At 48.5% G+C, this 12,612-nt stretch overlaps 1 protein-coding gene across 9 annotated transcripts in view; it reads right to left on the minus strand.

Moving 5' to 3' along the window:
• MOCOS (molybdenum cofactor sulfurase) overlaps positions 1-9,760 on the minus strand; it is a 62,260-nt gene extending 52,500 nt beyond the window's left edge. For all 9 annotated transcript variants that reach the window (XM_074022580.1, XM_074022578.1, XM_074022582.1 and 6 more), the window contains exons 1-2: positions 9,576-9,760; positions 2,130-2,219 (exon numbers count right to left, since the gene is read on the minus strand). In XM_074022580.1, the coding sequence (XP_073878681.1) occupies positions 2,130-2,219; positions 9,576-9,717 (232 nt within the window). In that variant the 5' untranslated portion in view covers positions 9,718-9,760. The remainder of the gene's footprint in view (positions 1-2,129; positions 2,220-9,575) is intronic.
• Positions 9,761-12,612: the final 2,852 nt, after the last annotated feature.

Below are 12,612 nucleotides of genomic sequence, written 5' to 3' on the forward strand. Positions count from 1 at the left end.
GATACGGTTAAAAAAAAAAAAAAAATCTCTCCTCACTAGTAAAACCAAATGTGATCGGGAAGAGTATTTTAGAGCTGGAAGTCCGCTCAGAAGCAGGCCAGTGTAAGAGGCTCTTCTACGTGTTCCGGACAGGTGGCAGTGGCTCTGTTTTAACTCCAGAGAACGTAGTATACAGCCTCAGGAGGCAGCTCTTTTCTCCAAGCATGAAGCAGAGCCATGAACACCACTTAATCTAAGTCCCCACCTATTGCCCTGCAGATCCCACCACCACTACTGATATCATTCCTGCAGAAATAATTGATCCCAGCCTCCAAATATGTGAAGGGGGCCACTGTGCTGCCCTTAGCCACCCACTCTCAAGGATGAAGGCCCTCCTCCCAATTTCAATCTTCCTTTTAACTTCTAGTTTTGCTGCCTTCCCGGTGTCCTCACCAAGTGTGTCCTAGAGTATCATGACCTCCCTCAAACTCAGCCCCCAGACAGGCCTTGGTAGGGCCTGACCTATCAGGCCAGGCACCAGCATTTCTCAGGAGCTACATGTGCTCATTAACACAGACTTTGCCCTTTTGTTTTAGATTTATTTTTTTCCTTCAAAATACACCGAAAGATTGCACTGGATTTGTGGCCACTGCAGCTACCACATGTTCCGTTTCCACATTGCTAGTAACCTGTGGGACCTGGTAATTATCCTAATTATCTTTCCTCTGCTTGGCTTTAGCTCTGCATCATTAGGACCACCTGCAATCTCATCTCTGCCATCTCTCAGGCTTTCCCACGGTTATGGCTCTTGCAAAGGTCAAAGACGGAGAATTACAAGTCCCTTTGCAAATTGTAGATTCAAATCAAGATAAATCCCTCCTTGGCACCTTCCCAGAAGACTGTTCCCCAGATTTAAATATCTGCTGGCTGCATAGAGCCAAGATACAAACCCCTTAATGTGGCATAACAGAAGTATCCTGAATCAAGGCACTCTGGTGGAGGCTAACGGCTTGGGCTCTGGAGCTAAACTACCTGGAAACCCAGCTTCTAGCTCCCCCAAGCTCCAGTCCTTCCTGTGAAGCCTCAGACTAGTTACTTGCCCTCTCTGGGGCCCTATTTCTTCACCTATAAAACAGGAGTGATACCAGAACTTATGCTTCTTGGGTTGTTGTGAGGCTGAAAAGAGAAAGCTCATAGCGAGTACCTGATACATGTTATTTATCACTATTCTCATCACAAATATTACAATTGTTACTGCCACTATGATTTCAAATTCCCTTTCCAAAGCATGTGAGGATCATGTTGTGCTGCTAATAAATGCCACTGACGACAATACCATTGCTCCTAGAACAAAGATCAAGCATCTACAATGCCCTGCACTGGCTTCTTCTCCCTCCCTCCCCATTCGGACCTCTCCCACTCTCCTCCCTCCATGTTCCTGGACTGGTTCCTGAAACCACTACAGGATCTTGGCTCAGGCTGTTACCCTGCCTGCTCGCACTTCTCCCCATCTTGTCTGAGTGAATTCTGGCTCATCCTCCTCATCCACTCCACTCGAAAGGAAACTTTCCCTGACATACACAAGCCAACCCCACTGTCACTACAGATACAGGCTGGCCTGGAACTAGGCACCTGTTGTCCATAGTCCTTCACACAGTTGGTAATCACATTTATTTGGAGTTCACTTAAGGTCTTGTCTTCCAGGACTAGATCACAGTGTCCAAGAAGAAAGGGATTTGTTTATTTTGTTCCCATTATAGCACTGTGCCACACACATCAGAGTGGCTCGATGAGCATTTATAGAGTGAATGACTGAATTAACATCCCTCCTGCTGCCCTACTCTCTGCACTGTACAGGGTCACTCACCACCATCAAACACAGCACCTTTGAATCTCTGTGCCCTTCCTAACACTGGCCCCTTCTTCTGGTAGTAACCTGTGTGTCTGTCCCTGAGCCAGCTCCCTCCATCCCGGCCACACGTTTACAGTACAGAATGCCCCAGGGTGCTTGCCTGGCCCCTATCTTACATGGGGCTTATTCAGCTTTTTGTGGTCAGAACAGTCCCAGTCTATTAATCCAACATTTAATATGCATAGGTATATCAGCTGCATGTAGTTGACTAAAACCCGTTTCAGGCATTTTTCATTACCGTAAGTGTTTTCCATGAGATCATTAGTGAAGCTTTCGAGCTGGCTCTGGGAGAACAAGGTGGCACCTGCATGGTCAAGGTAGACAGTTCCTGAAAGAAAAAATAAACCTGCAGGTTGTTTTTCATGGGTATTTCAGTCCTTTTACCTGAATCTGGTTTGTATAAGCCCAACCGATGCCATCTAATGCGTGTCGACGTAACACCAGGCCACTGACTTGAGCCCAGTGCCTCTTGATATGTGCCTCTTAATCCAAGTGTAGGCATGAGCAGTGGAAGGACTGCGCTTCTAATGCTGAAGGACCTTTCAAGCCCTGAGAGAGCCCTCCTGATTAATCAGCTCTCTTCACTCTTTTGTGAATCTGGAACAGCATCCCTCACAAAGAAGGTGCCCAGCAGACATTGGTGATGAATGACGGCAAAGCTGTTTCACATTGTGACTCACAACCTGTTCTGGAGGTTCTGGGAGGATTCCTGAGGGGAGAGCCCTGATCCTACTTTCCCACACTGCTCTGCACCCCTCAACCCTAATGCAGCTGTGAGAGCTTCTAAGAATACAAGGAATGCAAATGATCCTTCCAGCCTCTCTCACAGAGAAATGCAAATTTAGATGAAAACGAGATACTGTGGTTTACTGATCAGATTGGCAGAGATCAGTGGTTGGATCCCTCACTGTGTGAATGGAGCTGCGGCGAAACAAACTCACTGGTACACGGCTGGTAGGAGGGTACACAGGTACACCTTCTTTATGCTCAGCAATTTGGCAACATCAGTTCACGCTTTAAAATGTACACACCCTTTGACCTAGCAATTCCTCTTGCAGGAATTCATCTTACAAATACCCACACTTTTGTGGCATGACCTGAATATCAGGATATTCGACGAACTATTGCCTGCAATAGCAAAAGATTGGAAACAACTTAAATGTCCATCGATGCGCTTTTAAAATAAACATTGTACACTATCTAATAAGTACTGACATGAAACAAACTCTGAGATACACTTTTAAGTACATATAATAAGAAGAGATTCATTCATTCACTTATCAAATGTTTTGTATAGAATGGGTTGTTTTATCAAAGCTTAACTGAGACGTAACATAAAATTCACCCTCTTAAAGTATACAATTCAGTGGTTTTAACATATTCATAAAATTACATAAATACCATTAATTTTAGAATATTTTCATTCATCCCCAAAAGAAATCCCATATAATTACCAATCACTCCCCAGTGCCTCCAACCCCAGCCCTCGATAACCACTAATCTACTTTCTGCTTCTCTAGATTTGCCTATTCTGAACATTTCATGTAAAAGGAACCATACAATACATGGCCTTTAGTGTCTGACTTCTTTCACTTAGCATAATGTTTTCAAGGTACATCCACATTGCAGCATGTATCAGAACTTCCTTTAATGGCAGAATAGTTTTCCATTGTATGAATATAGCACATTTTATGTATCCATTCATTTACTGAGGAATATTTGGGTTTCCAGTTTTGTGTATTATAAATGATTGCTGCTATGAATATTGGTGTACAAGTTTTTATGTGGATGTATTTTCTCTCATTTGGTGGGTTGTCCTTTCACTTTCTTGATGGTGTTCATTAAAACATACAAGTTCTTTTTAACTTTGATAAAATACAATTTGTCTATTTTTGTTGTTGCATTTTTGGTGTCATAAATTATTGTCTAATCCAACAAGGTCCTAGTGATTTATGCTTATGTATTACTCTAAGAATATTATACTTTTAGCTGTTTCATATTTAGGTCTTTGATCCACTGAGTTAATTTTTGAATGCAGTATGAGGTAGGGGTCCAAGTTCATTCTTTTGCATATCAATATCCAGTTGTCCCAATATCACTCATTGAAGAAGTTATTATTTGCCTCATTGAATAGTCTTGGAATCTGTTGAAAATCAATTGGCCATAGACATATGGGTTTATTGAATTAAAATTCTATTTCATTGGTCTATATGTGTATACTTATGCCAATATTACACTGTCTTTATTCTGTAACTTTGCAGTAAGTTTTGAAACTGGAAAGTGTGATTCCTCCAACTTTGATCTTCAAGATTGCTTTGAGGTCAGGTGCGGTGGCACACACCTGTAATCCCAGCACTTTGGGAAGCCGAGTGGATCATTTGAGGTCAGGAGTTCAAGACCAGCCTGGCCAACAGGGTGAAACCCCATCTCTACTACAAATACAAAAATTAGCCAGGCAGTAACGATGTGCGCCTGTAATCCCAGCTACTTGGGAGGCTGAGGCAGGAGAATCACTTGAGCCTGGGAGGTGGAGATTGCAATGAGCTGAGATTGCACCACTGCACTCCAGTCTTTATGACAGAGACCCTGACTCAAAAAATAAAATAAAATAAAATGATTGCTTTGGCTATTCTGAGTCACTTGCATTTCTATATAAATTTTAAAATCAGCTTGTCAACTTCTGCAAAAAGGCAGCTGGGATTTTGATAGGAATTTCATTGAATCTATATATCAATTTGGGGATTATTGCCATGTTAACAATATTAAGTCTTCCAACCCATCAATACAGGATATCTTCCCATTTATTTAGGTCTTCTTTAATTTCTTTCAATGATGTTTTACAATTTTCAGTGTATGTCATACTTCTTTTGATAAATTTTTTGTGTATTTTATTATTTTTGATGCCTTAGGAACTATTTTTCTAATTTCATTTTCATAGTATTTATTGCCAATGTATAGAAATTGAACTGATGTTTGCATATTGATCTTATATCCTACCGCTTGGCTAAATTTGTTTTTAAATTCCAATAGTTTTGTGTGTGGATTCCTTGAAATTTTTTATATACAAAATTACATTATTGGCAAGTAGTGATAGTTTTACTTCTTTCCAATGCGGAACCCTTCTATTTTGTTTTCTTGCCTAATTGCCCTGGCTAGAGCCTCCAGTACAATGCTGAATGGAAGTGGTGAGAACAGGCACCTTTGTCTTGTTTCAAACTCAGGATGGAAGTTTTCAGTCTTTCACCACAAAGTATGATGTTAGCTGTGGGGGTTTTGAAGATGACCTTTATCAGTTAGTTAATTTTCCTTTCGTTCCTAGTTTATTGTGTTTGCACTCAATAAATATTTATTGAGCACCTACTATGTGCCAGGCATTGTTCTAAGTGCTGGGGACATAGCAATGAACAAAATAGAAGCTAGTATGATAATGGCAGAGGAAGACCTTAAACACAAACTATGTCAGGTGTTGAGACATACAGCTCACTTTTGGTTTAAAAAAAAAAAAAAAGTGTAAGGGCTGGATACAGTGACTCACATCTATAATCCCAGGATTTTGGGAGGCCGAGGTAGGAGGATTGCTCGAGGCCAGGAATTTGAGACCAGAATAAGCAACATAGTGAGACCTCTTCTCTATAGAAATATATATCCAGGCATGGTGGTGCACACCTGTAGTCCCAGCTACTTGGGAGGCTGAGGCAAGAGGATAGCTTAAGACCAAGAGGTCAAGGTGGCAGTGAGCTATAATCATGCCACTGCATTCCAGCCTGGGTGACAGAGCAAGTCCCTGTCTCAAAAAGTGCGCACATGCACACATAGACAACCACTGGAAAGATACACAAGACATGAGTGACAGCAGTTGACTCTGAGGTGGCCACAGTGGCTGCAGCTGGAGTGAGAGGGAGGCTCCCTGGTGATTCTTCACCTTCCTTTGGCAACTTTTGAATCTGATACCATTAAATGTTGTATCAGTCCATTCTCACATTGCTATAAAGAACTACCTGAGACTGGGTAGTTTATAAAGAAAAGAGGTTTAATTGACTCACAGTTGCACAGGCTATATAGGAGGCATGGCTAGGGAGGTCTCAGGAAACTTTACAATCTTGATGGAAGGCAAAGCAAGCACATCTTAATATGGTGACGGGAGGGAGGGAGGGAGGGGGAGGGGGGGGGAGAGAGAGAGAGAGAGAGAGAGAAAGGGTGGGGGAGAGAAAGGGTGGGGGAGAGAAAGCACTTGTGAAGGGGGAGGTGCTACACACTTTTTTTCTTTTTCTTTTTCTTTTTTTTTTTTTGAGAGAGAGAGGGTCTTGCTCTGTCACCCAGGCTAGAGTGCAGGGGCTCAATCTCGGCTCACTGAAATCTCCACCTCCTGGGTTCAGCCTCCCAAATAGCTGGGATTACAGGCATGTGCCACCATACTGGGCTTAGTAGAGATGGGGTTTTGCCATGTTGGCCAGGCTGGCCTCCCAAAGTGCTGGGATTACAGTTATGAGCCACTGCACCTGGCTAAAGAAAGTTTGTTTGTTTGTTTGTTTGTTTTGAGACAGTATTTTACTGTGTTGCCCAGGCTGAAGTGCAGTGGCGCAATCTCAGCTCACTGCAGCTTTGACTTCCCAGGTTCAAGCAATTCTTCCACCTCAGCCTCCTCAGTAGCTGGGACTGTAGGCATGAGCCTGCCTAATTTTTGTATGTTTTGTAGAGACGGGGTTTCACCATGTTGCCCAGGCTGTTCTTGAACTCCTGGGCTCAAGTGATCGGCCCACCTCAGCCTCCCAAGTGCTAGGATTACAGGCTTGAGCCACCATACCCAGTTTGTGCTACACACTTTAAACAACCTGATCTTGTAAGAATTCACTCTCATGAGAACTGCAAGGGGGAAATCCACTCCCTTGATCCAATCACCTCCTACCAGGTCCCTTGCCCAACACTGGGAACTACAATTAGACATGAGATTTAGGTGGGGACACAGAGCGAAACCATATCAAATGTATGACCTAGTCCAAAAAGATACTTTTAAAACAATGTTCTGAATCTTTTACTAAAGATTCAGAAATACAAAGCTACCAAACCAGAAGGCAGGCTTTTGTTCACCTAGGCATCAAGGCCACAGGTGAGACCTGGAAGCTGCTGGGGAGCGTCTCACACTGTGCCACAGTCTTCTGCAGGCCCAAGTAGCTATTGGAGAAAAAGCTGCTTTGGCTTTTGGTCCAACGGTTAATTTTGCAGGAAAAACAAAAGGGTGCGAAAGTTGTGTTAGATCAGTCATACATGTGATGTTAGGAGAAAGTCAGGCAGCATAGGGATTAATGGTACAGAATCCAAGTCAATCAACCCAGACTTGAATCCTGGCTCCACCACTAGCCACTCTGGGCCCCTGTTCCTTCATCTGCAGATGGGACAAAGGTTAAATGAGCTGGTATATGGCAGCACCTAGTCCAATGCTCGGGACACAGGTGTAGCTGCTATTAGAAACAGGTGAATGACACCAAAGTTAAATGGCATCAGATCTTCTTCAGGAAAGAGAATTCCAGAGTCAGCTCTAGGTCATCCTTGTCCAGTTCTCATTCCAGCATGATGAGTAGTCATCATTCAGCACGAAGGCTTCCAGAGACCCTTGACACACATCTGTGTATTCAATATGCTCCCTTCACAAAGGCAAGGAAGTTCCCATCCAAATCGCTAGGTAACACATTTCAGCCCTTAAAGCTTAAGCATTTAATTATTCTGAGCTACTACTTAACCAGAGAATTCTCAAACTGGCAGAAAAACTTCATGAGGGGAGAGGAGGAGCGAGGAAGAGATTATATTATTTTGGTTGGTTTTTCCTGCCCTCTCTCTGGCTTGTTTCTAGGAGAAAAACAAGTGGACATGTTCCAAGACTCCCAGCAGTGGGAGGGGCATCAGGTTAGTGCACAAATGTCCACTTTAACCATAATGTAGAGGAAATACGGGGAACTTGCATTAAATAAAAGATGCCCACAACACTACCAGAAATACAGTAAGCGGTAAAGGAGTTCTGAGGGCCAGTCTGGCTGACACATCCCAATTTTGCATTTGAGGGGGAATGTACTGTTCTTTGAGGAACAGGAGTGAAACCAGGAGGGGACAAGAATATAGCTCTACTTTCCCAGGGTAGCATTGAGGGGAGAGGTTGGCCAATAGTAGGCGTGAGAGATCACAGCTGGAGGAGATTTAGGGGATTAAGGAGGTGTGGTGCTGACATAATTACTCAGGTAGCCTTTAAGAGCTGCTTCAAAGAATGGAGAGCCTCCCTCCCCAGCACCTGTGGGCATTCATAGTCTCTGTCTATTTCTGAGTGGTAGGAAATTTCCATAATTAACAGATGAGAGAGACAGAATACAAAAGAAGGGTGAGGAGCTGTCTCCAGCAGGTGACCCTGGGACAGGGAAGGATGAGGAGTGAATAGACAGAGGCTGGCAGAAGGCACCCCTGTCTCCCTCCTGACTCTCCCTACTTAGGAAGCCAGAGGAGACATACAGGAGGAGGCCACAGTTCTCACAGTCCCCAAAGGGAAAACACAGTTACCCTCCACAGCACTAGGAAGTGACCCGGAGCGCTGAAATCAGCTACCCAAGTAGTGAAACGTAAGTCATGGTTGCTGTTCTGCCCGGAAAAGGGGAGTAGTTACCAGTTGTTCATTGCGACAGAGCAGATGCACTCAAACCCCGGTGCCCTGTGCCACGAGGTGCCCACTTCACCTGCAGACCCTCCCTGACCGTCCAGTAGGCGGCTCTGGGGCTTGATGAAGCCCTGCACCCAAAGTCCCTGTCACAGGGATGAGTCACTAACTTGGGCCCGGGCAGCAGAGGGCCGGGTGGGCCAAGGCCAGATGGAGCTTGATTTGCAATTTCATCAGCCTGTTCCGCTCTGAGGAAAGGCACGATGTGATCTTGGTCTTCTTATCTAATTCACAGGCGCTCCCTGTTCTTAAAGGTGAAATCGCACTGTTTGCTAATTCTTCTAGTCCTCCAGCCAACTGGAGCTCAGAGGGATTGTTCTGACGCTGCAAGAGTGAGGAAAATGAGGTTTCGAAAATGAAAGCTGAATACGGGCTAACCCAGAGGATTCTGCAGAGTGCAGCCTTGGGAGGCCCCTACCAGAAGGCCTTGGCCTCTGGGTGCCAACCTGGCGCGCCGGCAGAGGTGCTGTCCCAGCCCGGGCGCTGGCGGCCCACGCACCGCTCCTACCCCGGGCGGACATCCGAAGGGTCACGGCCGCTGGACATGCTGTCTTTTGCAACCCCGGCCCCAGCAGGCCCTTTAGAGTGAGGGGTCTCCCACAAGAGAGGGCAAGGACCATCCTAAGCCCTCTCGCGGAGGGCGGGAAAAGGGGAAGAGGGCTGGGTCAGTCCTGCCCACTGGAAAGTCTGAAGAGTAAGAGTAGCAAGAAGCCTTGGGGCTGCAGGTGGGACCTCAGGGAGCCATGTCTACGAAGCGGACGCGTGGACACGTCGCTCCTGGAGTTTTGATTCAAAATGCGCCCCAATTTATTCAAAATGCCCCAGTGGCCTCTGCGCACTGACCACCCCAGCTCCCTCCCTCACTGCTGAATGGCCAGGACCTTACTTGACAAATTAGGTAGCGCCGCTCTCACTAGCAGCAAAAGAGCCGTCCACGTCGGTTCCAGAAACCTCGTGTCCCCACGCCTGCCCCCCCTCCCGCCTCACCTGCCAGGCGGCCGAACTCGCGCGCCCGCAGCTCGCGCAGGCTGCCTGGGCCGTAGCCGTAGGCTAGCCGCGGTGCGCTCGGGTCCCGGTACCCCGCGAAGGCCGGCAGCTCCCGCCCCGACTCCGCCACGGCGCCGGCCATGGCTCGGGTTCGTCCATCCAGGCTGACCCGGCCCGGGAAGTGCGCGAAGCCTGCCCCCGGCGACTCCGCCCCTGCCGCGCCTCCCGGGCCGCCAGCCTGCAGCCTCTCGGAATCCACGGCCTAGGTGTGGCGCCCCGGCCGGACTTTCACTTCTGGCCCGCCCTTTTCCCACCTGGCCACGTGAGCGGGTGCCAGTCTTTAAGCAACCTCTCGATGGGTCCCACGAAGATGTTTCCAGACCCTTGGAATGCTAAGTTCAACTTTAGCTATGTTCCGCGGAGAGGCTGGTGGAAGAAGCAACGAGGTGATCTTTCCTGCTTGGCATCCTGGAACCCAGCGACCCTCCTCCTCGCAGGGGTCCCGGGACCCTCACCCTCTCAAGCAGGTACCGGCGTCTTGCGGGGGCGGGGGGAGGGGGCGTTCTCGGGTTGCTGCTACCCAGCGGGGCGCGTGCTTGCAGTTTGTGAGAATGCGGCTGAGCAAAGGTTAGAAAAGGGAAAAGATCAGGGATCCACGAAGCTAATGAATTCTCAGTGGCTGCACACTGTCGGAACCGGGAGGCTCGGGGGCTTTCCCTGGAGCCGGCACAGCAACTCCACGTGAGCTGAGCTTCCCCTCCCTCCCAACCTCCCAGCCGCGCACTGGGCCCTCCTCCCTGCCTCCCCACCCCTGCATCCCGCCCCGCACTTCCCGCACGTGGGTGTAGCCGGGCCCTCTCTACTGAGGCAAGAGTGCCCTAGGAAAAGCCGCCCCTGTCCCGGACAGGGAGTGGAATAAGAGCACCTCCTCCCATCCCTACTCGGGCCTGCACCCAGAGCACCGGAGACACAGCGGCTCTGTCTTGGACAACAGGTGCTTCAACTGGGAGGGCCTGGCCAAACCTTATGCGCGGGAAGTGCGGAGCGGGATGCAGGGATGGGGCGGCAGTTGCAGACGTAAAGCCCAGGCATGCGGTTGTGGGGTGGGGGGAATCTCACGTGTGATCCCAGGTGCGGAACCCGCTGCTGGGAATGGGGTGGAAGCAAAACAGGTACTGCACGCCCAGGCGAAGTGCCTCGTGGGGAGTCGAATGTCATGGGTGGTGGACAGTGCGGAACCCGCTGCAGATGGGAGGCAGGTGCTGGGGGCTCACGGGAAATAACTCAGAGGCTGGCTCCGTGGAGAACCCAAGGCGGGCGATCAGGTACAGGCGGCCACAGGCCCTGGAAGCATACAGCGTGGGGACGAGGTGGGAAGAAGGCGTATGCCCCAAGAGCTCAAACTGTGCTGCATCCAGGCCAGCTGTCACCCAGGGTATGGGCTGCAGATGCCCTAGGATCCTTGCTGAAGCATGATGCGTAGTGGTGCCCAGCATGAGAGCCATGGGAAGGCAGCACACAGCCCTGGCTCTCTGGCCCAGGCCCCTGATACCAGGCCAGAGAAAGGCCCGTCACTAAGAGCTCATTTTCCCCTGGCCGGAGACCCGGGGTCTGTGGACTGCAGCACTAGAGTCCATGCCCAGGTACCGGTATTCCTCAGCGGCCTCTGCCCACTGACCACCCCAGCTCTCTCCCCCACTGCTGAACGGTCAGGACCTTACTTGACAAACACGCATAGTTGTTCGAGGAGGAGTGAATGTACTGATGGATGGATGCAGGCTTTTGCTCATTGACATCACTGCCTACCCCACCATCTGCTTGCCTTCTGGCCATGCTTCAAGCAAGCACTTTAGATGCTGGACTGTCTTCTGCGAATGTGGCTTTGGGCAGCGCTAATAACAAGAGCTACATACAGGGCCTCACTGTGTGCCAGGCACTGCACTGTGTACACTCTTACCTGTCCTGGTCGTTCAATAATCAAATATGCAGATCTAGGAGGTTGCTCTTACAGATGGGGAAGTTGAGGCAGAGAGAGGCAGAATAACTTGCATAAGGGCACACAGCTAGAAGATAAGCTAGCAGCTGGGAAGTCAGCCTCCAGAGCCCAGGCAGGGAAGTGTGTTTTGCTAACTCTCTGGTGTGAGCCTCTGTGGTTTCCAGGGCCTCAGTTTCCCCACCTAAGTTGAGAGAGGGGTGGGGTTGATCCTCCCAGCAGCTGTTCAGTGTGTCACTCCTCGCCCCTCCTTTTAAAGCCCTGCTTCCCAGTGAGAGTCTTCCCTAGGCCAGGGTTTCCAGGCATTCATTTGCATGAATCCCCTAGAGAGCCTATTCAAAGGCAGGTTCTGACTCTTTAAGTTTGAGGTTCTGTGTTTCTAAGTAGCCCGGGTGATGCTGATGCCTCATTCATGAATGGCACTCTGAGGAGGAGGGGCCTAGGTCGTTTCCCTGGGAATGCAAGGAGGACCTCTCTTCAAGGAGTTCTGCGGCCGACTAACCAACCACCGGTCCACGGGGGTGCTGCTTCAGACAAGCTTGCCCAGTAATGGACTGGAAGAAGCCAAGTCAGTGCAGAACTCCTGAAGGTTATTAAAAATCACTGAGTTACCGTTAATCAAGAAATACTTTAAAGCAGTTGGCTATGTCCATCCAGGGCACTGTGTGCTTGGGAGGGTGGATGTGAAGATAGTGCCTACAGCTGAGTAGGAAGATGAACCTACACTAGCCACAAGGCAATGTGGGCTGAATGCCCAGGCAGCACTGGTTCAGGATGCAGGTACAGGTTTCCAAGAGAGGAAGTGGCTACTTCCTAGCAAGATATCCAGGGAAGGTAACCCAGAGGAGGAAGCCTTTGAAGTGGGCCATAGCAGTGAGCCGGTCAAGAAGAGGGGAGGAATAGGATATGAGAAACACTGGGAGTCTTGGCCTCTAATTGGCACCCTTAGGTGCATTTCATCAGGATTCCCTGGGCCGCTCCTACCAGAAAGAGACTATCAGAAGTCAGATTGCTTGCTGTCACCCTGCCTTAAGCAGAACCTCT

Source organism: Macaca fascicularis, chromosome 18 (assembly GCF_037993035.2).
Source record: "Macaca fascicularis isolate 582-1 chromosome 18, T2T-MFA8v1.1".
Taxonomy (NCBI): Eukaryota; Metazoa; Chordata; class Mammalia; order Primates; family Cercopithecidae; genus Macaca; species Macaca fascicularis.